Below are 27,052 nucleotides of genomic sequence, written 5' to 3' on the forward strand. Positions count from 1 at the left end.
GAATCAAAATGGAATGATATGGCCTTCCTATTTATGTCCACATACGTGCTTCAATGATAGGACGCAAAGACTACATGAGTCAGAAAGCTTGTTACTGAGAGAAAAACATTGTTTCCCTGAGCATTTATACTGGGACTGCTTAACATTTCAGTCATCTTTGTTAGTGACCTGTCCTGAGTATGAGACTGGTTGCAAATTTGATGAAGAAAATGGCTTATTTTACGCATAGTAATGTTAAACTAGGTGGCTGGTGGTGGTGTTGTCTTCTCTCGGTTCTATTACCGTGGCCTGCTCTTCGCAGCTGTGTGGTCCTGCGTGGACCTCCTTTATGGGCTGACAGCACTCTCTTGCACAAGCAGGGATCTGGAAATAATCCTCTTGTCTTAAAGAGCTCATTTAGCCCAGCGATGGAGTCTTTCAGCGATGACAGTGTGTGTGGTAATTGAGGACCCAATCCTCTGTGCCCACCTATAAACTAGGGAGGAAGTGGGACGATTGGAAACTTACTAACACCAGCAGACTGCACAGGCTTCTGCGGTTAATATGAAAACCAGTTGCCCCCTGCTGATATAAATAAACCATAAACCTGACCACATTCATACATTACATACATCAGCAGCCCTTATAGATGTGAGTCACTCCAGCAGAGTATCTCTTGTGCGTTTCAGCATGTTGAGGTGATTACAGTGCCTGGCATTAAAAAAAAAACAAAAAAACATCAAAAAGGGGCTCTTTAGCATCAAACACTATTATATTTGAAGTGTGCTATTTTTCAGCGGTACAGGTATCACTGCGCTTTGTGCAAGTGTGCAAATACAGTCACCACTTGTTTAGCGGGGTTAATTGGTTCCAGACCCGACCGTGATGAGTGAATTTCCGCAAAGTAAGATTCGTTATTTATAAATCCTGTATTGTTTTAGTGAGAGCTTAGAAAACCTGTTAATTACCTTCTAAATAGATTTTTTGTTACATTATTAGCGCCCTCTAGACATGCAATAATACCCCTTAATATATCAATCAATTTTGAAAACTTGCTATAGTGTGAAAACCGTGAAATTCAAAGCGCGACATGGCGAGGAACGACTGTATCCGCAGAGACCGACCAACACACACACAAAAAAAAAATCACAATTAATCGCCATTAAAATTTGTAAAGGGCGTCGAGATGGGCAGAGAAACACCCTATTAAGGTTTGGTCAGGATCTTAAAGACGAACAAGAAAGCAGCCTGCGAATGACCATACAGCTGCAAAAAACATATGGCACATTCTATATGGCCATATATCATTACTAAAACAGCAAAGTATTGTACATGCATATAAGCATAAAAATGATGAAATGAACTAAAATATAAAATGTAAGGCATTCAAAGGATGCATTCAAAGATGAGATACAGTCAGGGAAAAAATGATGAGACCACCCTTGGTTCTTCAGTTTCTTGTTCATTTTAATGCCTGATACAACTAAAAGGTACCTTTGTTTGGACAAATATAACAATGAAAACAAAAATAGCTCATAAGAGTTACATTTTGGCAGTACAATGCTATAGCTATTCATGTAAGAACTTTGGTTATTATCAAGAAAACCGTTGAAGTTGCTAGATATCAGCTCTTAAATTCAACTCTTCTGAGCTATACAGTATTTGTTATCATCATTATACTGTAGTTGTCCAAACAAATGTACCTTCAGCTGTACCAGCCATTAAAATAGATCATTAAACTGAAGAAACAAGGACGGTCTAATCATTTTTTCCATGACTGCATGTCGTATTTTACCCTGGTCACTATGTGTCAGCCCGATGCTAACGTGTGAGTCTACTGTATGTTATGTCTTATTTATGTCTAAAATGTTTACATTTCTGTTATTATGTCTACTATACTGGGTAATATGAGTGTAAAGGTGACTGTGGGGGTGTTATTTCATGTCTAGAGAGAGGGCTGTGATGTTAAAAACCGTATTTAGAAGATCGTACACAGATTTTCTATGCTCTTACTACAAAAATATTCCATTATGAATCAGGAATCCTATGTTGGGGAAATTCCCTTTGTGTTTTTTGTAACCCCATAAGAATACATCTAATTATAGTGCATCATTTTTTGTACAAAATATTCAGTTGCGCTTTCAGGACGAAAAGAACCAGCATGTTGCCATGGTGCTGCCACACACTACAATAATAACAAACAATAGACGATAACCAGTACTTTTGCAACAGTGTTACCACAGAGCTCATTTAGGATGACAGCATACTCACTGAGGCGGCGTTAACAACATCACGGATGAACCACTGCAGACGCAGGCCAAGACGTCATGCTGTCAGCGTGAGAGCAAAGTGATGGGCATTGCCAGAAAGGATGCATACTTGACTCAAGCCGAGGCCTCCATCAGAAGGAGGAGAAAATGATGTCAAAAATGAAGGGGGGAACACCCTCCTTTTCTGAAACCGCCAAACTCGACATTTCTGTCACGGCCCAATTTGTGGCTTCCTTTGGTTACGTGGGCCACCACTTTCCTTAAAATGGGACTGTGTGCAACGGTTACACGGCTGCCTAGAAGGCGCTAACTTTCGAATGTGCTGCAAGCATTATATTTGCCCTCTTACACAAGCATTAGTTATGTTTGTTGCCAGCTAATGATAGCGTTTCGGGAAAGTTTAGATACTAACGTTAGCTGTCATTTAATGTATGTATGTACATGTATACGTACCCTCCAATTACAATATCGTCATACGGTCTTTTAATGACATAGACATGGAAAAAATGTCATCAATTGGAGAAAGAGATGTCAAGTACTGTTACTAGCACACACAATTTGAACCGATAACACTGGCCTGCATATAAAACATAAAACATGTGGAATTGGATGGAGGTAAGAAGCATTTAAAGGGATAGTTTGGAGTTTTTGACATGAAGTTGTATAACATCCCCATCAGCAGTGTAGTCCATCAGTGGTGACTTACCGTACCCCCCCACTTGATCCCGTGAGCCCAGTTCTGGTCGGATTTCGGTGATGAGAAACATAGTTGCGGTTAGTTGATGGCGCTACTTCGGTAAAAAGTTTGGCTTTTCAAAACAATATGCTTCTGAAAGAGCAAATGCCCTCACATGCTAAACAGATTTGCTCTGCCAGGGAAAAGTGTAAGATACTCTTCCTCTGTTATATAGATTTTAATTGAGTTCATTTTATGTATTGTTATGCAAACTTGGAGCAGACGGACCGGAGCAGGAGGGGATAGAAAAGAAGAGAAAAGAAAACAGAAGGGGTAGTGCGGGTACAAGAGGGGGACATTACAGAGAGAGACAAGAACAACAACAACCATGATAGTGAAGATGATGCATCTGCCGCGTGCGTCGCAGCCATCTTGTTTACGTATGTGTTCCACAGCGGATGAGGATGCGAGCGTCGCAGCCATTTTCATCACATACACATGACGTCAGTGAAACTAAAGCCGAGCAATTTGTGAGGTCTAATTTTTTTTTTTTTTGAGGAGGCATTTTTGTCATGCAAAATGTTGTACTCTGGGGAACGCATTTTGTTTTGAGAAGCCAAACTCTTTACTTAGCCCAGCAACTAACCAGAACTACATTTCTCATCACCGAAATCGGACCAGAACTGGGCTCACGCGATCAAGTTTGAAGTAAGTCACCGTTGATGGACTACACTGCTGATGGGGATGTCATGCAGCTTCATGCTAAAAAGCCCAAACTATCCCTCTGAAAATAAATGAAGTTCAGAAGAATTGTTGCTGAATGAGGCCCAAACCTTCTTGGTGGAGGTGAAGAAGAACAACGGGACGTGACCCGGAAGCTGTGATCTCATCAACTGTCCTGTGATGGATTCACAATAAGACGCGTCGGTCTTGGTGTCTCTGATCTCATCGTCCCACTAAAAATTCTTGTCTTTGCATTAGAAAGCCTACTTCTTTGCTCAGCCACTCACCAGGTTTTGGGTTGGTTCTGGATGGGAGAAATTTGTTTACCAAACACTGCGTGTGTGTCATTCAACTTTGCTCTTTCACAATCTCTTCGCTAGACAATGAGAAACAGATGCTTCCAGCATGCAGCATCTCCTTAAACCAAGCCACAGACTGCAATGTAGGCATCGGGGGCAAAGTAAGCTGGTTCTGTTTAGCTGTGTATTGGTGGGGCCTGCAGTCTCAGCAGGTGCTCTAATTACCGTCTCCCTCACACCAAAAAGGGAACGGCCTCCGAGCTGCTGCTGACTTTGATGTGGCCCAGATCCACACCACACATGTGGGACATGAGCTCACTTAACGAACGCAGACGCTGTGTAAATGAAGAGTTTTGGTCTTCAATTTGATGTCGGCATTTTGACTAGGTGGTAAGACAGCGAAGACAAGTAGCAGGAGACATGGAACCTCTGAATCACTGACATTTCTCTGTCTTCTTTCGTGAAGTTGCTACCTCTAACCGTTCGGATGTTTTAGCTCGGCCCACAGTGTGCCCGGACGGCTTTTACGGGCTTGCCTGTGGCCAGATGTGCGAGTGCAGGAATGGTGCCCGCTGCCACCACATCAAAGGAGCCTGCCAATGCACCGCTGGCTGGGCAGGACCACACTGCATTCTGGGTAATGGAAGCCACCTCATTAAAACAGGGTGTGAGGGTGTGCTGAACATCCTCTACTTAAACACGGCTAAGATGTGTTTGTGGGCAATTATCTCTAGAATGACACATTGCCGGTGACCTTTTCTGGGATGGGTAAGATTGGAGGAAGGAGACCCTTCAGCACACACAGTTTCATCAAGGTCCATCCAGTCTGACAAAAAGGTGGTTCTTAAGTCAGGTCAGACAAAAAAGATAAATTGAAAGATACTTGGTGCGCACTTTGGTGCGGTTCACTTAGTGTCACACTGGTATTTTTGTTATGGGACCAAAGGCTGCGCAGTGAATAACAAATGCAGATCATAATGACATGATTGGGCAGCTTTTGTGACATAATACATGTTGTAACTTCAATATTCCAAACCATAATGTTGTCTGCTGGGTTGAATGTGTAGGTTAGTTTTAGATTCTTTTATATTTGCAAGCTTAAATTTCACAAACGCTTCTAAAATATACTTCGAAGGAGCACCGTTGTCACGCACACGCAGAGGGAGCACAGCACTTCCATTTCGTTACATTTCCTCTTACATGTTTGTCATTTCCGCATGCCTTTTGCTGTCATTTGAACCCTGTAGCATTCACGTTTGAGTTCAAGTGAACCGAACCGAACCAGAATTCACTTGCAAGTGGACCGAGACCCATCACCCAAGCGGTCTAGGTCCCCTTGTTTGGTGCGCAACAGGTTTCACACTATCCGCTAAACATGAACACACTCTACATAGAGTATATAGCGGAACCTCTTCAGATTGTACGATTTCAAATGTTCCTATAAGTCATACAAAACATTAATTTGTGCATTAATTTGTTTAATTTGTGCATGGCACCATGCAAGGCGTCAGTACATTGCGCAAGACTTCAGCGTACCTCACAAACTCAGTTCTGCAAACATGAAAGGATTAACTCTGCACTTGTTTTGCTTTTTCTTACACTTGTTGTTGTGCAAGGACCAGCCTCAACATGGCGAAACTAGTTCCTCAAAAGGCGTCAATAAAAACAAAATTTTCCTTCTATAGCCGACCGCTTGTATATCATGATGGGTGGTCCTTGGTTTATGGTGTTCCGTGTTACGTCGTTTTGACGTTAATGTGTGCGCTCCCATAGATTTAACTTAATTTTTGTCTTGCTCAAGAATTAGTTCCAGTGCTGCGCGCCGTGGAAGAATACGCTACGTGCGGCTCACACGCAGCCACACAACTCTCGACACTGGACTGCTGCGAGTATAATTAAAAGGATAAACATCGTATTGTAATGTCTACCCGAATCTATTTATCTATAGAATCTATTTATTGCAAAACCAAAAACAGGCGACTGTCAGCCAAACCACACCAAAACGTCAGCAAACGGTCCTCTCTGCACAGAGCCACACACACAGTCAGGACTCACGTTCAAAGACGGTGGGAAATCACAAAACTTCACAAGGGCGCTGATCCTCTGAAAGCGACAGTAACAACCAAGCAGTGTTGTGGTCTTAATATTGACGTGGAAATTATTTTTTTTTACCGTTTCATGGAATTCTTGTATTTCAATGTTTTATTGTTGTATTTTATGTCCTTTGTGTGTTCTGTGTACAGTGTGAGTGACTTCGGAGTTAATTTAGATATGATTTCGGTGTAAAATCCAACTTACACCAAAACTCGACCGTGCATCCCAAAAGGTGTCTAGGGTAGGATGTGACGTAACAAAAGTGTAAGGAAGAAAAATACCGGGCAGGCAAAAATAACACACTGATAGGTCAAAGATAATTAAGTATTTTATCCCAGGAATAACAAAAACAATCCCCACAAAAAACTGGGGACGGAACAAAAAACAATCCTCAAAAAACAACTAGTGAAGCAAAAATGACAAAAATACCAAAAAAGGGAAACACAAAGGGAAAGGGAAACTAAACGTGGCACATTAGGCAATTAACACACAATTCTAAATCAAAATGGCTGCGCGCACACAGCACAGATATAACACAGAGCACTTCTGGCTTGGTCACACACACAGCAATGATTGAGAGAGCAAGAAGTGGGTGCTTGCTGTCTGCCTCCTTTATGCCACCTGATTGTCAATCCAGCAAACCCGTCATGCACCTTCCAGGTGTGTTACCGTTCTGCAGAGGAGAGGGAAAAAACACACACAAGCAGCCACAACGCCACTACGGGACGTAACATCGACATGCGCCACAGTCTAGGAACATAGCCCGTACGTAACCCACCTGTGGATTGCAAAGGTGTGCCATATGAATTGTCCGCTGTATATTAGTCCCTCCTGAAGCTTGTTGTAGAGAATGGAGTTCTCTTGGAAGCATATCAACTTGGAATTTCATGATTGCTTTCAGATTAAGTGACGCTGCACTCATTTTTTACCAGAAATTTGTGGACTGTTTTTTTTTTTCTGCACTGTTTGAGTACAGCATGTCCTGTGGGACAATATGGAGAGAACTGTTCTGGTCAATGTCTGTGTCAAAATGGAGGCTCCTGTGACAGCGTGTCGGGCCAGTGCTCCTGCCTTGCTGGCTGGGCAGGAACTACTTGTGAGTTAGGTGAGTTTGGCCGTACATTTTAAGGACATTTTGGTAACACTTTGCAATAAGGCACACAAAATTACAGTAGTTAATGAGGAACGAACCTACCTAACCCTAACCACTAATCATTAGTTATTAATTAGTTTTCATTAGTTCCTCAGTAACTACTCTAAATTGATGTCCCTTATTTCCTCAGTAACTACTTTACTCATTAGTTCCTCATTAGTTTTTCAGTAACTAGTCTAAATGTATGTGCCTTAGTCATTAGTTCTTCATTAGTTCCTCACTAAGTACTGTGTTTTTGTGTACCTTATTGTGAAGACATTTTTTATATTTTTATTCTTTTGGCTATATTTGAATATGTTCTATCAATTGATATCTGAAACACATGAACTAAACACTGCCCTAAATGGGGAAGTGATGTTTTTTGTCCTTCTCTCCTAGAGTGCAAGGTAGGACGGGATGGAGACAACTGCACTGGTATCTGTAGCTGCATGAATGGAGGGATATGTCATAGGGAGACAGGAAAGTGTGTCTGTCTGCCTGGCTGGACAGGACAGCTCTGTGAATCAAGTGAGTGCATCAAGAGCACGACACAACTAATCATCGGAACAAGGCCCAATTTTTGCAAGGGTAGTTGGTCTCTGACCTGGCATCTGCGCTTCACTTCTAACCCATAGCAGAGGTTTTAAAGTTGTGGGTTTTTGTGAAACCTGCTGTGTCAAGGTATTTAGTGCAATAGGCACTGACTAAGTACACATAAAAGAAGAGTGGAAAAGCACTTTTCTTAGACTCTTTCACGCTGAATGCAAATGAATGTGTGTTTGGTCTTGAAGCGTGTTCTGAGGGATTCTTCGGTGAGGCCTGCGAGCAGAAGTGTGACTGTGTCCATAGCTCAAATTGCCACCACGTGAAGGGCCACTGCCAATGTGAACCTGGCTGGAGTGGAGCCAAGTGTGACAAACGTTAGTAAAGCTAAATGAAAGTAAATAAAGGCACATTGGAAATACTGTAGAATAATATGCATTGACATTTGGATAAATCCACTCTTCCTGCATGTGTATGTCAATACGCAGCTTGTCTCATGGGGTTCTATGGCGCTTCCTGTGCCCAGCGATGTGAGTGCCAGGCTGGGGTGTCATGTCACCATGAGACAGGGGTCTGTGGCTGCCCTGCTGGACGCACAGGGCCCCGCTGTGAGAAAAGTAAGAATGACAAGGCAAATGTATTTTGACAAAATACGCTTCATGCCAAAAATAATGCGAAACAATTTGCTCTTGTAAGGTTTTGCTTGAATGGGAAGTGGTCAGGCAAATACAACCTTTTTCCACACTTACAAAAATACGGTTACAGTCGGAGTCTATTTCTCCTACTGTAACCCCTTAAGGCGTAATCTACATCAATGTACCCCATGGAGTAGTTGCTCAACTCCAAAGTAGAAGTTTGTACCTTTTACAGAGCCAAAATATATGATATGGATATGTTCCCAATGTTGTCGAAGTCAAGTATAGAGGGCACACAAGCAGTTCATTTGTTGGTACCACCACAGTGACAAGGCATCGCACTCCTAAAGTTGCAATGATGTGCATTTTTTTGAGAGTGCATCATTACCAATTATGAAGAGTAAAAACTTTCTGACTCGTTTACAACTAGGTCCACAAGTATTTGGACAGTGAAAACAATCAGCATGCATGATATACTGTAATTATTGCAATACTAGCTATTATCCTATATACTATATTATACGATACATATAAAAATTTCATGCAATGCTAACACCAGCACTAAACCCGCTCTGTTACAGAACTTTATTTCATGTTTCTTCGTGTGCTCCATACCATTTAAGGACTATCTAGCAGCCCGACTCCCTAACATCACCTCAGACCCTTTCCTCTCCTCACACGCTCCCCAGACATCTGATAAATGTTACACAGCAGTTGCCAAGGAAAACACAAGGCATTGTTTTTGTCTCCTCAGCAGCGGATAAGGGCTTTTGGAAGGCAGACATGCATAATGACAACTCCGTAATTGCCTCTTTAGTCTGGAGTCCTTTCTTATCTGTTCCCCACGCTGCCTGTTGCCTGACTGAGTGTTTGAGTGCGGCGGGCTCACCCGTAAACACGTTCGGTTCACAGATTCATGTTGTGCACTACAGTATATGACTGATTGCATTCATTGCTGTGACAAGCGCGTATGCATGCGCAGAGAAAGCGTGTGTGAAAGAATGTTCCCGTGTGCTCGGGCACCAGAGAAAGTTGATGGGAGTTTTCTTGCCAGTTGATATTGAAAGTCCATGCATGTTGGTGTGGTAATGTCAGGCAGGAAAGGGAAATTTATCTTTGTTGCTACAAACTATTGACTGAAAGACCTCTGCTGCTGCACTTGTTAAACGATAAGATCAACATTGTGAGAACACAGTCGTAGTTCAGTAGTTTTTCTCTCATGATCGTGTTCTCCCATCTTAAAACAAATACAAAGCGGACCTATTGAATAATGAGACTGACGTGTACTCAATGTAAATGAGCAAAACCTTTTTTTCTGTCAATTCATGTCTATTTATCAATACTGGAAAGTATTAATAAATTTAAAAAAATCAAATATTAATTGAATATTATCTAAATATTAATTACATATATTTTATTATCAAATAATTATCACATTTAAAACAATATATTATTTGTAATAATAATAAATAAATAATCATAGATAGCTATATTATAAAATGTATTTACAAAGAAATATAAAAGAAGTGCTCCATCATTATTTTAAGTTGACCACGAAGGGAATGAGTTTCATTTGTAATTTCATTTCGTCAAGTGTTAATCGTCTTGGATAAACGTAGCTAAACTAAATGGAAAAAATAAACAATGTCTTCCAAAGCACACAAATGGCGTACAATAAGTGTTAGATGAACAATGTAGCTGTCTGGTTGCCATGGGACACGTTGTGTGTGTGTTTCATGAATATGCTTTTAAATTGTAAACAGGAGGAGATTTGCTCAAGGACTCCTCCGCTATGAGTTTCCATACTGGTCAGGAAAAATAACTCCACCTTTTTAACCACTTTTAGCCACAAAACGTCCCACTTTTCAAACCCTCAACTTATTCTTTTTCGGTTATCTTTCTCCAGGATGTCGCTCGGGAAGCTATGGACCAAACTGCAAGTCTCGATGCCGCTGTCTTAATGGTGGCCGCTGTGACTCCAGGACAGGAGCTTGCCACTGTCCTCCAGGCTTCATTGGAGCGGACTGCAGCTCACGTATGTTTGGGACGATAACGTCTTTCTTTTTTGGGCTTTATCGGTCCATCTGTTTTCTACACTACTGTACTTGTTCAGGGTCATGGGGCCTCCCTGTAAACATGCAAGGAGAGCAAGAGGTGGCGTACAGCGTGAAAGCAATTTGTTCAGTGCTTGGGAACACTTGACACCTGAAGTCTGCACCTGATGTCTCAGTGTCGATATACAGTGGTACCTCAGTTTTTGTTATTAATTTGCTCAAAAAGGTCGACGGAGACCGGAACGTACGAAAACCAAAGCAATTTTTCCCAAGGAAATAATGTAAATGTAATTCATCCATTCCAGACACCCAAAAATATAAAAAAAATACATTTTATCGAGAACAATGATAGTTTTACATGCAGAAAACATTACAGTATATACACTACCAGTCAAAAGTTTGGACACGCCTCTTGTGAAGTGAATGAGAATGTGTCTGTTTGAGCACAATGCGCATGCTCATGCATGTGCACATGCATGGAAATGCAACACAAATGTGTCATATTATTGATAATATTATTCATCCTGCCCGTTATTAATAACTGCTACCTTGCACAATGGAAATAAAGTTCAGATGAAGATGAAACATGAGTTCCAGCAATGTGAGCTTGGGCAGCATGCTACAACGTGTGCCCCTTGTTTTTGGCTGTTGTTAATGAAGTAAATGCATGCAAACACAAAGAGAACATGGGAACTCACAGAAAGCACCCCACCCCTAACCTTGTTGTGCTGCATTATTAGCAAATAACAAATTGTTGTCGATGTACTGAAGCACTGTCGTCAAAAATAAGCCTTCTCCTCATGACCTTTTGCTTTGGACCCATTTCTTTGTTCCATGTAGGCTGCCCGAGTGGGTACTATGGCAAAGACTGTGCTAAACTGTGCTCCTGTGGGGAAGATGGTCAGTGCCACCCAACTAACGGAAGGTGTATTTGTGCTGCTGGAAGAATGGGACCGTCCTGTCAAGGTACTGAAAGGCAACACTGATAACTTTGATGATGGATCCTGTTGTGCCGGTTATTATATTTAATTACATTTCTGTTCCTTATAGTATTGTATGCGTGTGTTTAGGCTGATGGTTTGCCTCAGTAGCCTACTGCACAGTCCATCTATAGACTTTGTCCTCAAGGAAGGTCAGTCTCATAGGATTCGTATTAGGCCTTGAACTTTGCCTTTTTATCACTCTCTTAAGTAAACATCAACTTTGAGTCACCAATTCTTAGTGTTGGGCCTCTGATAATTACCAGCAGTTTTGCTGAGAAACCTATTGGAGCCCATTTGGTTTATCAGCATTTTTAGCCATTTTAAGCGGGGGTTTCCAACCCTGGATGCACACAGCGCTCACTTCTTTATCCTCTTCAATGTATGTAGACTCTCCAGCTCTTAAACGTCTCTTGTTTATTGTTTACAGAGACCTATAAGTAGCTCGTTTTCTGTGTTCCGTATCGCTGGATTTGGCAGAGAAGCAAATAAATATACAAGGAAATCAAAGGCATCTTCCTTCTTGTTTTCCCAAGCTAAATTACCCAGAGAAACATGCTGATTCCTTATATCAGCGCCACATTGGACTACTTTGCCATTGCTTTAATGAACTGTTGCTTAAATAAACACAAGGGAGGGTTGTCTGTGAGTGCTTACAGAAAGGCCTCTTGTTTCGCAGAGGCCTGATGTGCTCCGATTTTTGTTTTGTGTTCTGATATTTTCTAAACAACTTGAATTGCTTGAAATGGAGATTATCAAAAAATATTGTTTTCAATTAATTAATTAATTAATTAATTAATTAATTAATTAATTAATTAATTAATTAATTAATTAATTAATTAATTAATTAATTAATTACCTAGTATAGCCCACCTAATCTATGACTGGAATTGAAAAGCCTTGCCCTGCACATCATGATATTTATTCTATTTATTTTATATCTATGTTTGGCCTTGGAGGAGGACACTGCCTACCGTATATCATTCTATTCTGTTATAGTTGTTGTGATGTTTTTTTTCTCTTGTTCCGGATATTATCTGACCGTATTGTTCTGCAGTGTTCTGATTGCTGTTACAATTGTCTGATGCGTTCTCAATATTTCCCCAGTGTGTCCCAAGGGACTTTACGGCCTGCAATGCCGGAACATATGCAGATGTCTAAATGGAGGTCTGTGTGATCCTGTTGATGGCACATGCAAATGTGGCCTTGGCTGGACCGGATCATACTGTGACACAGGTTAGAGTTACAAAACGTAAAAGTTTATACCGTCGTCCCTCGTTTGTCGCGTTTAATTGGTTCCAGACCCGATTGCAATAAGTGAATTTCTGCAAAGTAGGATTCAATATTAAATGGAATATTTTTGTAGAGCATAGAAAACCTGTTTATAACCTTTAAAAATACAGTTTAAACCATTATTAGAGCCCTGTAGACACGAAATAACACCCCATAGTCAACTTTATACTTGTATTACCCAATAGACATAATAAGAAATCTTTGACATAAATATGAACCGTGTGCTTCCTGCGGTGGCTATTGTCCCATCAATGTAACGTTACTGACATCTAGTGACCAGTATAGGATATTGCCGCTGTTTGTGGTTAAGGAGAGACTCACAATGCGCTTCAATCACTTTATTAACAAGAAGAGAACACATGCAGTGAACGTTCACACAGGAGCTGCTGTCGGCCGCTCTCTACTGTGTTGGGAACACTCACCTGTTGGGAGCACTCAGCTACAATCAACTTTAGCAAGCTGACGTCACACACGGTCACTTCCCAGGCCCCGCTTCTGAAACAAACCACGATTACACTTCATATCACGCCTTACTGTATATTTGTATTTTCATTAATTTAGTCATTTTTATGCTTGAAAAGGTCAATAATACATACAATTTGCTCAAATATGCATTTTTATAAAACTAATAATAGGCCGTATTGAACCACAAAACATTTTTTAATGATTTAATTTTTGAAAAAACACGATAAGAGTTAGGGAGCGATGTTTGAACCGCGATGTAGCGAGGGACGACTGTAGTTGGGGGGGGGGGGGGGGGGGGGGGGGACTTCATATAATAATAGCAGACTGGCTGTTTCAGGACACGATGCTGTTTAATTAAAATCACATAAGATCCTGCATCTGACTTCATTGTAATGAATACAGTCCCACTAAGTATTTTTAACCTATTGTGTGTGTAGCCTGTTTACAGGGAAAATATGGGCTGGATTGTTCTCAAGACTGTCCTTGCAACAATGGGGGGTCCTGCGACCGCTTTATCGGCACCTGCAACTGTACTGCTGGATACTACGGCCACTCTTGTCAACACAGTATGCAAACGCTCACAATGGATAGAAATACAAAACTTGTCAGATGGTTACAAGGGGCTCCAAGAACATCCCTGTGAAAATTTTGAAATTTTATTTTATAAATTTTACTTTAAGTTCCTAATTTTTTTTCTTTTTTTTTTCTAGAATGCCCACTTGGATTTTTTGGCGTGAATTGCGTCCATACGTGTGATTGTAAAGTGGGGCAGACGTGTGATCCAGTGACAGGACAATGTGCATGTCCACCAGGATACTGTGGGCTTCAGTGCCAAAGACGTGAGTCATTACAGTATTTGAATACCCGAGGCCAATCCAACATTTTGAAACCTTGACCGAGGACAATCAACCTTAATGTGGATCAGCACCAAATTGTACACTGTTACAGAAACCTACCTGGTATGCCTGAAAAGATGAATTTAATTTAGGAAATGTACAACATGCTTGGTCCAGTAGTGTGCAGTCAGGCCCAGCAAAGCCTTCTCAGCTGGCCTAAACGCTGTCAGAAGCACTGACCTACATTTACAACTTCAATTCGTTTATTTGTTTCATGGAATTTGATTAATTTATTCCCAACAGCCTATTATCTTCATTTCATGGTGTCAATCCTGACTGCACTGCTTCCAGTCTGTTTGATTTTTAGTTTGTCAAATCAGATTTCAGCTTCTATGTTGCCATGTCAATGTAACCTTCCCAGGGCCTTCAGAATCAGTAGTGCTGGCTCATGTCACTTAAACACTATTATCAGTGGGGCTGTTTCTTTAACCAATCACATTTCAGATTCGCCTCACAGGGCCAGCTAGCAGGCGTAAAGCAACGTCAGCCTTTTTCCGATCTTTGAATGGTTGACGTCTGAAAGCCTATGCCTAACACTCAGTTACACAGCGCGCATGAAAGTCTCATCACATGAACAGCGCGAGGCTTAATTGAAATGTCTATGCTTTTGTCATGGTATTAATTAAATATCAATTATAACCTGCTCCAGATGATGTTTAGTGTAGAGGTTTGTGTTTTGGAGTTGTTTAGAGATGAAGTATTTAAAGTTAAAGGGTTAACTGGATAGGCTTTCATAATAATGGCATTCACCCACAAATGTTTAATGCCACACATTGATATATTGCGTTTTTGTGTATTATTGATGGTTTATATAATTGGGATGTGCCTGTGGTGGTATTAAGAGGTGGATTGGGTTGCACAAGTCCCCACTGGTCTGGTCTCAAGTGAGAAAAATAAACACCATCATGCCCATAACTGGTTCCTTCTAAAAGTTTTGTATGGTCACTTTTTGTTCACTTTTTTTTTATTTTTTTTTTTAAAAAACAAATGACAACTGAAACAGAACCCTCTTGATGGATGTAACAAATAACATGAGCCAGTAATACCAAGACTGAACTGACTGAGGATGAAAATGTTATAGCTAGACAGGACACAAATGGGAGGAAAGCGCTGCTAGGTGGCGCAGGGGCAGGAAGACCACGACAAAACACAGATAAACTGAACAATGACGGGACTGACACAGACGCCCAATGCAAACTTCCAAAATGGTTTTACATAAAAATATACTTAAAGCTTGTGTGCATTACTGTGCAGACAGTGGGGTTCCCAGGTGTAACTCTACAAAGACCGACGTGAGCACGCATGAGTTGAACTTCTAAAAACATCCTAGGTTTGTCTGCCAGGCAGACAGACAGACAGACGACTGGCCTGGTTATTTGATGACAGACATGTTTCCCCACCGCTTAATGCATTCCTCTTACATCCTTGTGCCCTCCTGCCAGCTTGTGAGGCTCTCAGCTGCAGTTTGAATGCTTAAATGGCCACTTCAGTCCCAGCAGGAGGGACATGCAGCGCAGAAACATTCCTGGCGATACCTGTGTGTGTGTATGTGTGTTTTTGTGTACAAAAATGTGTAAAACTTTCATTTTTGTCATAATTTCTTCCAAAAAACCAGATGACACCTGAAATGCAAGAAAACCAAGGCGATATTTCCCACTGGAAATAATTTAAATCCAATTAACCCATTCCAGACACCCCAAAATATTAACAAAAAATACATTTAATAGAGAGTAATCATAGTTTTACATGCAGAAAACTATGCAAAGTAATTATAAATGGATGGAAGATATTTTGAAGTGGAGTTTCTGTACATCCTGGCCAGATAGAATATATTTCAACGTTATAATATATACAGTATATTCAATAGTGCTTCTCACATTCTTTACTAAATTATTGACACTTGGCCCCATGGCGGGTTATTTAGCAGCGACACTCACTAAACTCGAAAAGCACTCGGGGAGCGCAGACCTCCGCCAAGCGCCATAGTTCTCCCCACATTGTGATTTACACCATAAATCTTAGTCCTATGTTTATGTTATCTACGTATTTAGATTCCTTGACCACAAAAACATACCATTAGCAATTGAATTCATCATGATATCAATATTAGTTCAGTAGTTATTCACAAAAATCGCATTTTCCGCAATGGCGGTTTTCTTGTGGCTCTATCTCCATAGCTTTTGAAGATACAAGAAATCCGTTGGCACACTCCAGATTCCACAGTGTCTTGGCTATATATAAAATGGTGTTTATTGCATGTTTATAGATTCATTTGTTGTTTTCTTGTGATGAAAATTCCAAAGGTTCCCTATTTTTCATATTCTGGATCATACTAGCCGGAATTATTCCGTTACCTGGATCAGTCTTTGATATTTTGTAGAACCTGTTGGAAACTTGTCCTGTATTTTCTTTTCCAAGTGCTCTGACCATTTTTTGTGTGGCTATATATTCACAAATGCCGAAAATGGTCCTATCTCACAATGCTAAAGAAACCTTTAAAAAATTCCTGCATCCAGGCGATGATCCGGATCACCCCCAAAATGTAATCAGTTCTTCCACATCCCATTTCCGACAATTCCTGAAAATTTCATCCAAATCCAAGCAGAACTTTTCAAGGTATTGTGACCACAAACAAACAAACAAACAGATAAACGTGGGCAAAAACATAACCTCCTGTTGTGAAATGTTGTGTGGGCACTCGATTTTGCAGAACGATACAATACAGGACTAGTTTGTCAGTTGCAATATTGTACAAAAACTGAGACAATGTACAAAAACTGGGGCAAACTTTTAGGAAAATATTTCAGTGAAAACTGAATCATATGAAAACTGGGGCATGCTGTGTGAAAACCGAGGTTGTGCAGTGAAACCTTTTAAGGTTCATCTCATCCATTCTCGGATGCTGGTTGACTTTTTGATTTGCTAAAATTTTGAGCTCCTGCATGTGGGCAGTTTGAAGTCTGAAATGTGGTGTTTTCCCACAAACGTTGGTTGAATTGAATTGGTCAGCCTTAAGTGTCCTTGACTTTTTTCTGTGTGCTTGGTAGAACTGGAAAAAGGTTCCGTTTGTTTTTCTTCTTAGGGTGCGAAGTTGGCAGGTTTGGACACGAGTGTGAAAAGTCATGCGACTGTGCAGGTGACTCACCGTGTGACCCAGCCACTGGACGCTGCCTGTGTTCCCCAGGAAGGACTGGACAGAGATGTGAAGAAGGTCCCATTTTGCTTTGACCAATAACACATAGCAGCCATTGAGAATACCGCCTTTTCTCTTACATTTGTCTGACGAAGAACCACATTTCACGTGTTTTTGTCTCTTCTCTCTCGCTTTTATCTATTTCTCAGACTGCGGTGGTGACCGATTTGGCCCAGATTGCGCTTTTCCTTGCCAGTGTTCTCACAGGGCTCGCTGTGATGGGGTGACTGGGCGCTGTCAATGCCCACTCACCTGGCTGGGACCAACTTGCGCTGAAGGTAATACTCACTCACACACACACACACACACACACACACATACACACACACAGTTGTATACCCTTCCTGCCCTGCTCTGTCCACTTCAATATCTGCTTGTGTCTCCTGACAGTTATTTTAATGTGCACCCAGCATGGAGTCAGACTTGAGGCTGTCTTCATTTTACATCCTCAAAGACAAACTCACTAGAGACTATGTAGCATTTACTTCTCCTTCAAAAACACCAGAACATTTGCTTTTGATTTTCAAATTGTGCTGATTTCTCCCTTCCCTTTCAGCACTGCTTCACCAGACACCAGGACAGCTGAACTTTTCTGCGTCCCAGAGAAAGAGAAGAGCGGGCGGTAAAACCACATAAACCCGGCATTAAAATACGCAACCTGGCTCTTGGAAACTTTACATAGGTCATCTTGGTAAAGGTGATCTGGTATTACTGTGTATTGTGGGACTCAGTGGCACTCCATCACTGAACCTGGAGCTCAAAATACTCAATCAACCACTAAACCTGAAATGTGAGCCGGACTCAGAGAAACATAAAGTGTACCCTGCAAGGGATACTGGATGTTTATTTGGATAATCTAATAATATTGATGACAGGGCATCATTACATTCTAACACATTTTAAACCCAATCAGCTGTGATGGGTTCCAGCTCAGTGCAACTGATTTGTGATTTATGATTTTAGTATTTATTTCAGCACATTTGTAGTGCAGTCAGTATGCAACCAATTTGGAATTTTGTTCATGTCAGTAGTAGACGGGAAGAACGTATTTCACGAACAACTTCAATTTCCTCCCTGAAGACAAATTCAAACTTGGTGTTTCTCTGTGCACACATCACTTGGCAGTACTATAAAATTGCACTGCTTCATGCTGAGAGGTGTTTCTGAAATTTTGTTTACCTACTGTAATTTAACTATATGAAAATAATATGCAATGTGTGTATATGTGCACAGGCAGATATATATATTATAAATCCCATTGCATATACACTAGCTTTCTGTGTTTGGTTCTCTATTTGATTAAACAGTATTGCATTTTTGCATTTTGTTGTAGCATGTAATTTTTGGAGTTCTTTGGGAAACGTTCTTTTTAATTCTCATTTTAGCAATTGTCATTTAACCAGTCATTTTTGCAAAACGCTTTTCTGCTATGTTTTTCTTTTTTGTTTTAATATCTGACAGAAAAAAATAAGCAGGACCGAAACTCTGCTGTTGGCATTCTGAAAATATGTCAGGGCCTTTCTTGTTATTACATGCAAACTATTTTGTCAATTCAGAGCTTAATGGAAATGACAGCATTGACCAGTGTAAATATCAGACAATAGTTTGACCGGAAAATGTTTTTTTTGCTGTTTTGTTTGCCTGAAGGCATATCTCATGTTGGTGGTGCTATGCGCAATCTATCGTGTTTGAACAGAATGTATTCATTGAAACAGTTTCTTGAGCATTTTCATAAAAAAAAATTGGAAATGTGGTACCTCCTAATGACCCAAACTTTCTGAAATATACATTAAAATATACTGCCAAAGCATCAACATTAGTTAATGATGAAAACAGAGAGGACACTTTACAATAAGGTACTCAAAAACCTACCTAACCCTAACCACTACTCATTAGTTACTCAATAGTTTTTCATTAGTTCCTCAGTAACTAAGTCTAAATTTCTGTGCCTACGTCATTAGTTGCTTATTAGTTCTTTAGTTCCGCAGTAGCTACTCTAAATTTATGTGCCTTAGTTCCACAGTAACTACTCTACTCATTAGTTCCTCAGTAACTAGTCTAAAATAATGTGCCTTCGTCATTAGTTGCTTATTAGTTCCTCAGTAGCTACTCTATTTATGTGTACCTTATTTTAAAGTGTGACCCATTCATTACTACTTGAATCAAAAAGTTCACCGTATGCCTGCATTAGTGTTTCAGTGTGTCGCACTGTGTGTCCTGAGTGAAATTCCCCTACCTGTTAACATTTGCATTTGACAATGAAGGGCATTTTTTTTGGAAAATGAAAGAAAATAAAAGAATTCAAGAAAAATTCTGAGCCGACAGCCCACTGCCCAAATAAAAAAGGAAAATGTGAACACCTGTTTTGAACCATATTTGTTAGTTGTGTGCTTTGGAATGCAGTGTTGTGTGCAATCAATTTCTGAGAGAAAGATTTCTTTAGAGGAAAGGATCATTCCTATTCTGAGGCATTTTTCAAGTGCATCAAAGCGTTTTCTTTGCTGTCGGCCAAAGGTGGCTGTGGTCTGGCGGAGGCAGGCAGGCAGGTGCTTGGACCTAACGTGCACCCATCCCAGCATCCCCAGGGTGACTGATGGGAGAAGGACGCGGCAGTGGTGGATGGAAATTACCCCCCATCCTCCCTCTGGTGTTGGTGATGGATGGACGGGGGGGCTGCTCCAGCACAGCCTGTGTTGTGACAGGCAGCAGATGTACTCCAATAATGTTTATCGGGGAGGCCTTCATCTTTAGATGACACACACCTGTTTCCAGTCAAACAGGCCCAGAGAGGCTATCCATCCAGTAAACTCTGGGTGGCCACTGCATCACTGTATCAGACCCGCTCATTGTACTGCTATGCAGGCTTAAGCTTACACAGTCTGTGCAAAACTCTACCACCCGAATGACCATATATGTCACTGTAAAGAAAAAACTAGTGAATTCATGGAGGATAATGAACAGATGAGAGGTGCGGTAATGATCCTAGGGGTGCACGGGATCCTGTGAGCACCCCTCTACAAATTTTGTGGAAATCCTTTTTTTTTTCCCGAAGACATCTGAATATCTTCAACAAAATAGAAGCACCAAATAGTTACCCCTTGCCACTTTGAGGTTTTAATTTTGCGGCTTCGCTCTATCAGTGTTTTCCAAAAATATATGAACAAATTGTGCTGTTTTGTGGTTGAATACATCCTGTGATTAGTTGAAAAGTATGCACATTGGATCAAATGTGACGTGTTTTTGGCTGAAATTAAGCATTTTCAAGGATAAAAATGGCTTCAGAAGATGCATTCAAAGGTGCTGTAAATGATATGTAGTATTCTGCACTGGTCACTAGGTGTCAGTGATGTTACTGTAAGTGTTCAATGAGACGCACACACCAGGCTTAATGAACAACAGGCTTTTATTGCAGGTTTGAATTATCTCACAACAAGCAAAATAATCCCTCATAAAAAATTAGGCTACTGTTGTGGCTGTAACCCAAGCCTAGCTAAAACTCCACTCTGCACCCCCGACGTCACGTCCTGTCCGTCCACCACTCCGCTCTCTTATGGAACACCGTTATTGCAACACACATTAGCACGAGTCTTATGTATGTCTTAAATGGCTTCCATCCATCGATTTTCGATGCCGCTTGCCCTCACTAGGCTCGCGTATGCTGGAGCCTATCCCAGCTGACTTGGTACATCCTGGACTGGTTGCCATATAGACAAACAACCATTCACACTCACATTCATACCTATGGACAATTTAGAGTCTCCAATTAACCTAACGTGCAGATATTTGGAATGTGGGAGGGTACTAGAGTACCTGGAGAAAACCTACGCACCCATGGGCAGAATATGCCCAAATGGAGATGCTTTCCCGATCTCCTGACTGTGTGGCCAACATGCTAACCACTAGACCCCTGTACACCCCCTTAAATAGCTTCTAAAGTGTTATTATGTCTGCTATATAGAGTAATACAAATGTAAAAGTGACTATAGGGGTGTTAGTTCATGTCTGGAGGGCTTTAATCATGTTACAAACCAAATGTAAAGGTGACTATAGGGGTGTTAGTTCATGTCTAGAGGGCTTTAATCATGTTACAAACCAAATGTAAAGGTGACTATAGGGGTGTTAGTTCATGTCTAGAGGGCTTTAATGATGTTACAAACCGTATTTAGAAGGTTTTCTATGCTCTAAGTATGAAAATATTCAATTTATAAATAAGGAATCCTACTTCACAGAAATATACTTATCATGGTCGGGTCTGGAACCAATTCAATAAACAAGGGATTACTGCATACGCTCTGTGCTAGAACGCATTTGTTATTGTTTTAGTGCTGTATGCCTATCAGGGGAGAGCTAGGGTGCAAGAAACAGATGAAATAGCCCATAAAAAGGTAAGATCCAATCACGGGTACTTTTTTGTTGTAATTAGGCATGTGCCGCTTTTTGCGTGAAGATTTGATCATTTTTACAGCCTGAGCGGCACGTCCCAGAGATCTTTTCTACCCCGCTACATCGAACCAGATATCCCAAAAGGCCACAGTGTTTAATTTTCAACTCTGTGCTGATGGCCGAGATAAAGGAGTCAGGGTGAAATAATTACCAAAGTATCATGCACCATTTGTTCGTTTGTTTTCTGGAAAAATAAACGTTTTAAAGTCTAGCTGCAAAAAAAAACAAGTATCCCACAGTCAGTTATCGAGTTGTGTGTGCGTGTGTGTGTGATGCAGCAATATTTTTAGTTTTCATAATATTATGAGGGGTTTAGTTTGATAGTTTTTCAAGAGAGTGTCCTGGAATGAGTTTGTCAATATGAAACACAATGACCATTTTCAGGTGTTTGTCTTCAATTGCAAGTTGTGCTCTGCACAATACCTTCAAGTCACATTTGTCACAGTTGTGAGTGATGAGTTGTGTTCCTGACATCTCCTTCAGTCTCCACAGATAGCAGACACTTGGTCCAAAGTGCTGCACCAAGAAGCATCTGCTTCGACTACCATGAAACTGGGAGACAAAACACCTACAGTAGTTGTTTTGAAAAACACTAGCAGACAGCTGATTGGCTGACACCCAAAGGGGCCGGGCGAGCCTGAGAGGCCCAAACAGACAATGCTGTGATTATATTAAAAATAAGCACATCTGTTCCGGTGTATTGATCGGATCCGGTGTAGCCTTCAGACATTAAAACAAATATTAAAAAATAGTAATGTAACATTAATGTGACTAGGTTTTTGGGTCCCGATGCAGCCACGAGACTCATGAATGGACAAAAGAATTTATGACCAGTGGCAGAGAAATACGCAAACGCTACAACAAAAATAAGAAACTCACGAACAAAGCACAAACTAAAAACAACAGGCCAGGCTGTTGAAAAAGTCCCGAACATACAATAATAAAATGTTTAAATAGTGATCTCTTATTCTCACTAGGGTTGCGGGTATGCTGGAGCCTATCCCAGCTGACTTCGGTCGAGAGGTGGGGTACACCCTGGACTGTTCACCAGCCAATCGTAGGGCACATATAGACAAACAACCATTGACACGCACATTCATACCTATGGACAATTTAGAGTCGCCAATTAACCTAACGTGCGTGTTTTTGGAATGCTGTAGGAAACCGGAGTACCCGGAGAAAACTACACAAGGAACCATGAAGAATAATCTGTAGACTGTGGACACAGGCTTTATGAATCAGGCTAAATGCAGAATGAGTGCACCTCCCTCGTGGCTCCGCCCCAGCCAAAAGAGGCACAGATGGGGAACACAGGCAGAAACAGGAAATTACAACAATAAAAGCATGACTGTCTGCCTTCTGTCAGGAAAAGACTTGGAATGGTCAAGAGCCTAAAAAGAGGGAAAATCTGACAAAAAGAGCATGCAAGTGGTTGCAAAAATCATCACCCAAACACACTTTCCCTTGTATACCAACAAGTGCCCCCTTCCCATCTTCCAGGCTACGCCCATCATTGCCACCCGCTCAGAAATGGCTTCCCCCCGACGCCTGAGTCAGCACGTTTGCCAAGTCAATCAGCGTGAGAGCTGCCAGCTGCGGCGGCCCCTCTGGTGGGCATGATGTATGTTCTAGCGGCATGCATGACCAGTGGCAGCAGAAAGTAAGGGAGGGTTAGAGTGCGTGGTGGTTGTACAGGAGCCTGATGGATATTAAAGACGTGCCAGATGTCCTATTAGCTGAGTGACTCTAGCCCTGCAGGCAAAGCAGCCCACAGTGTGCCCACCTGTCTGGAAACATATATTGTCAGAGCATAGACTTCTCATTTAACTAAAGCAGCCTAGACTTAATGCACTTCCTAAGCTCTTAAAAAGTAGACACAGCCCAGCCAGACACACTTGTAATACACACACAGAGTCTTCTTTGAGAAGCTGGGACTTAATGACGGCAGTAGGTTGTCCCAATGTGTTGATGAAGTGTGAAACACAGGTGACACTGGCGTGTGCAACACATATCAAATATGTGGAGCTGCCAACGTCACCCGCTGACCTTCTCGTAGCACCCCGCTGCCCGCACACAATGACATTGCACACACTGCTTTTCATTCATTATATTTCAAGAGGCAACTGACCATTTTTTTAAAAGTAAATTCTTCATGTAGCTAATAATTACATAGGCAATTTCTAACACACAGGGGATTCGGCCACTGAGGGGCGGTAAAAGTTCTTGCCATTCGGTTGCCACGTTTAAGTCATAGTTTCATTTTTCTGAATGCAAATTTGTATTTTTTCAAGCATGCTTTTCACACACTCAAGCACACACACGGGATGCAGTTTCACTCTTTACTATACTTCACATTGTCATTTATTAATCTAAAGATGAGTGAGTGCCACACAAGTATTCAGCATCAAAATGTGTCACGCTTTGCTATTTGTGTTCCCTCGCTCCATTGCGGTGCACCTTTCACAGATTCTCTTTTGCAGACTTTGTAAAGTGCAATTTTGCACTACTTTTTTTAACTGCGTATGAACGCCCAGTGTGTTCTGCGTCCTTGTGGTGTGTTAGAGCCATCTATCGCTGCTCTGTTGCATGGGTCTGTTATTGTATTTACCACTGCTACCAGTAGAGGGTGTTGTATGCTCATGTGAGAGTTGAAGAGTGTCCAGACTGTCCACTTCATCTCATCCTGATTGGCCCATTGTTGCTGATTCTGTATCCATTAGTTTCACCACAGATATGTGATGTTACACATATCAGTATCGGTTGATACGGGAATCGGAAACTGAGAGTTGGACAATATCAGCAAAAAGCCAATATCGGACATCCCTAGTGATTACTTCCTGTGTGTATAAGACTGGTTCAGAGGGCCGGACAGCCCGCCTCAGAGAACACCTTCTCCCGCCATTTCTGACCTGCTGGCTGTTGTCACACATCACTGAGTTCCAGCTTCAGTAACACTCTCCTTCTCTCTTTCATTTCCATTGTTCGACCTCAAAGTTGACGCTGCGCCACACGCTCAACAAATTAACCCCCCCCCCAAAAAAAACAGCAAAAAAGGAAAAATAGAGCAAAAGGGATAGTACAGCAACAAAAAGCTAAAATGTTGATATTAATAACTAACAATAACACAAAGCTTTGGTTTTAAATACAGTTTTTTGGCCTTCTTTTCAAAATAAAAGAACAAAAAGGGGTAGTACAGGCGGAGGGGGAGCACTCATAACATTTCTTCAAGGTAAAAGTATCTGGTTGACTATATTCCTGATGAGAACAATGAAGGTTATCATAAACAAGTCCCTCAACTGCAAGTCGCCATGCATGAGATGTCATTTTATAACTCACCCTGCCATGAAGCAGTACGCCACATAATCTGTTAAGTTGTTGATGGATGTGTCCACATCATCAAACAGGCTTCATTTGGTCCACGCTGACACAGGTGGAAAAAGTCCCACTCAGGACCATTATCACTGCTGCTCCATTATGACCCTCATCTGCACCATCACTGACACTGACCTCATCAAAGCTGGACGACCCACACTGACCTCATCAACAATGCCTAACCCCCCATGACCTCATCAAAGGTGGACGCCCCATGAAGCCCCGAGGGGTGACGACAGCCCCTAAGAAAACTCCCCACCCGTTATGGTGCCAAGAGCACTGTAAATGTGAAGTGTCAGCGCCAGCCATCGACACCGTCATGCCCATTTCCCCCAGCCCTGCTCGCCCCCCCTTCACGAGTTACCCTGCGGACAATGGAGCTGCTAAAACCTCCAAACCCTCCCAGGCACAATGTCCGCCCACGTTGGCTGGCAGCAGTGACAGAAGGGGGTGCAGGATGGGGAGGCCTGCTGCACGGGATGGGACTTATTGAGCGTTTGAGCGATGAGCCAGGTCATCACATCTACCCCTCTCATCCATCATGCCCCACAAATGGACACAAATAAAAAGGACACATTCCTGCCTCCACTCCCACTACCACATTCAAGGCCTTTTCTCACCTCCTCTCCCTGTGCGAGCCAAAGCCAGGAGAGAAAAAAGGACCAGAGTTCAGGCTCTGGCTTGCTTTTGGAGGCCATGGGAGCGCCACAAGAAAGCGCCAAGTGTTTCTCTGACCGATGTGTAGAAAGTCATGTTTGTGCCGTAATTATGGGCAAGGGGTGGTGCTTTGAAATAAGTTTCAAACCAGCAAGTGAGTAAAATGTTTGGTAATTGTAATGGTCTTGTTTATTTCGAGCATGCATAAACAAGGTCACCCTGAAGTACATCACATGTGTCCGAAAAGCAGTCGGAAGAAGTAGAGTTTATTTAATCCTACCCCTTCTCCTTGTCCTGTAATTACTAATCGTTTGTTCACTTCTTGGGTTCAACACGTATACCAGTTTACCTATTTTTATACTAAAAGAAAATGAATAATGATGCCTCATAGTTTATAATTTTCTAGTTAGTGTATAGAAAACCTGTTCACGAGCTTCTAAATACATTATTATAATCTCTCGGTATGAACTAACACCCCTATAGTCACCTTTACACTCGTATTACCCAATATAGCAGACATCATGTAAATAACACCCTAATTGAATACAAAATGAAGTGTCAATAGTAAGTAGGGTCTGTCCAATGATTACATTTTTTAAAGATGAATCACAGTTTACGAATTAATCATGACAAATCACCATTTGCATGTGTGAAATATGCCAATTTTCAGTGTATTCTAGCAACAGAAAGATAAATAACAGCAAAAGGATTGTATGTATTTAATATACATTATTATCATCTCCAAATATACCGAAAATTTCAATCAGGCTAAAACCTACTACACACCATAATATAATTTCAACTCTGCAATTCCTCTGGACGAGGCTATAGGCTGGAGTTACTGGTATTTAGAACAGCATTCTAATCAAACGCAGTACAGTAAGAATAGTGAAACACTTAAAGAAGGGGAAAATAGAAGCTTGCTTGAATGAATTTGATGTTTTGTTGTTGTTAGCCCACTCACTGATGTCCAGTGGTCTCCTTGCAACCACCTGCTTTTCTTAAGTTGATGTTCTGAGTTTGGAGTGTCCACGAATGCACCTTGATTTGGAAGTGTTGTTCCTGTTTGCGAGTTGGAAATAGATACAGTATATGGTATTGCAACTGGGCACTGCTGCTGATGTTGAGGTAGGAATAAAGTTAAAAAAGCCTTCGTGTGCCTCTGAAGGGACACTGTGCTTGCCGCCTGTCCTCTGTCGTAACAGAGCGGTGTGGCTTGCTATCATACGTAATTAAACAAATGAGTTACAGCCGTTAATGCGTTATTGTTGACAGCCCATAACAATATAATGTGGATATAATGCAGGCAAATAAACAAAGAGAGGGAGGGAGACACGTCAGTCCACAT

At 41.4% G+C, this 27,052-nt stretch overlaps 1 protein-coding gene across 3 annotated transcripts in view; it reads left to right on the plus strand.

The window, feature by feature from the left end:
• Positions 1-19,521, plus strand: part of megf6 (multiple EGF like domains 6) — a 53,728-nt gene extending 34,207 nt beyond the window's left edge. For all 3 annotated transcript variants that reach the window (XM_054795170.1, XM_054795171.1, XM_054795172.1), the window contains 12 exons: positions 7,018-7,146; positions 7,573-7,701; positions 7,965-8,093; positions 8,205-8,333; positions 10,258-10,386; positions 11,246-11,371; positions 12,493-12,621; positions 13,581-13,709; positions 13,854-13,982; positions 17,122-17,250; positions 17,382-17,510; positions 17,789-19,521. In XM_054795170.1, the coding sequence (XP_054651145.1) occupies positions 7,018-7,146; positions 7,573-7,701; positions 7,965-8,093; positions 8,205-8,333; positions 10,258-10,386; positions 11,246-11,371; positions 12,493-12,621; positions 13,581-13,709; positions 13,854-13,982; positions 17,122-17,250; positions 17,382-17,510; positions 17,789-17,868 (1,496 nt within the window). In that variant the 3' untranslated portion in view covers positions 17,869-19,521. The remainder of the gene's footprint in view (positions 1-7,017; positions 7,147-7,572; positions 7,702-7,964; positions 8,094-8,204; positions 8,334-10,257; positions 10,387-11,245; positions 11,372-12,492; positions 12,622-13,580; positions 13,710-13,853; positions 13,983-17,121; positions 17,251-17,381; positions 17,511-17,788) is intronic.
• The last annotated feature ends 7,531 nt before the right edge of the window (positions 19,522-27,052 follow it).

This window comes from Dunckerocampus dactyliophorus, chromosome 12 (genome assembly GCF_027744805.1).
Source record: "Dunckerocampus dactyliophorus isolate RoL2022-P2 chromosome 12, RoL_Ddac_1.1, whole genome shotgun sequence".
Classification (NCBI taxonomy): domain Eukaryota; kingdom Metazoa; phylum Chordata; class Actinopteri; order Syngnathiformes; family Syngnathidae; genus Dunckerocampus; species Dunckerocampus dactyliophorus.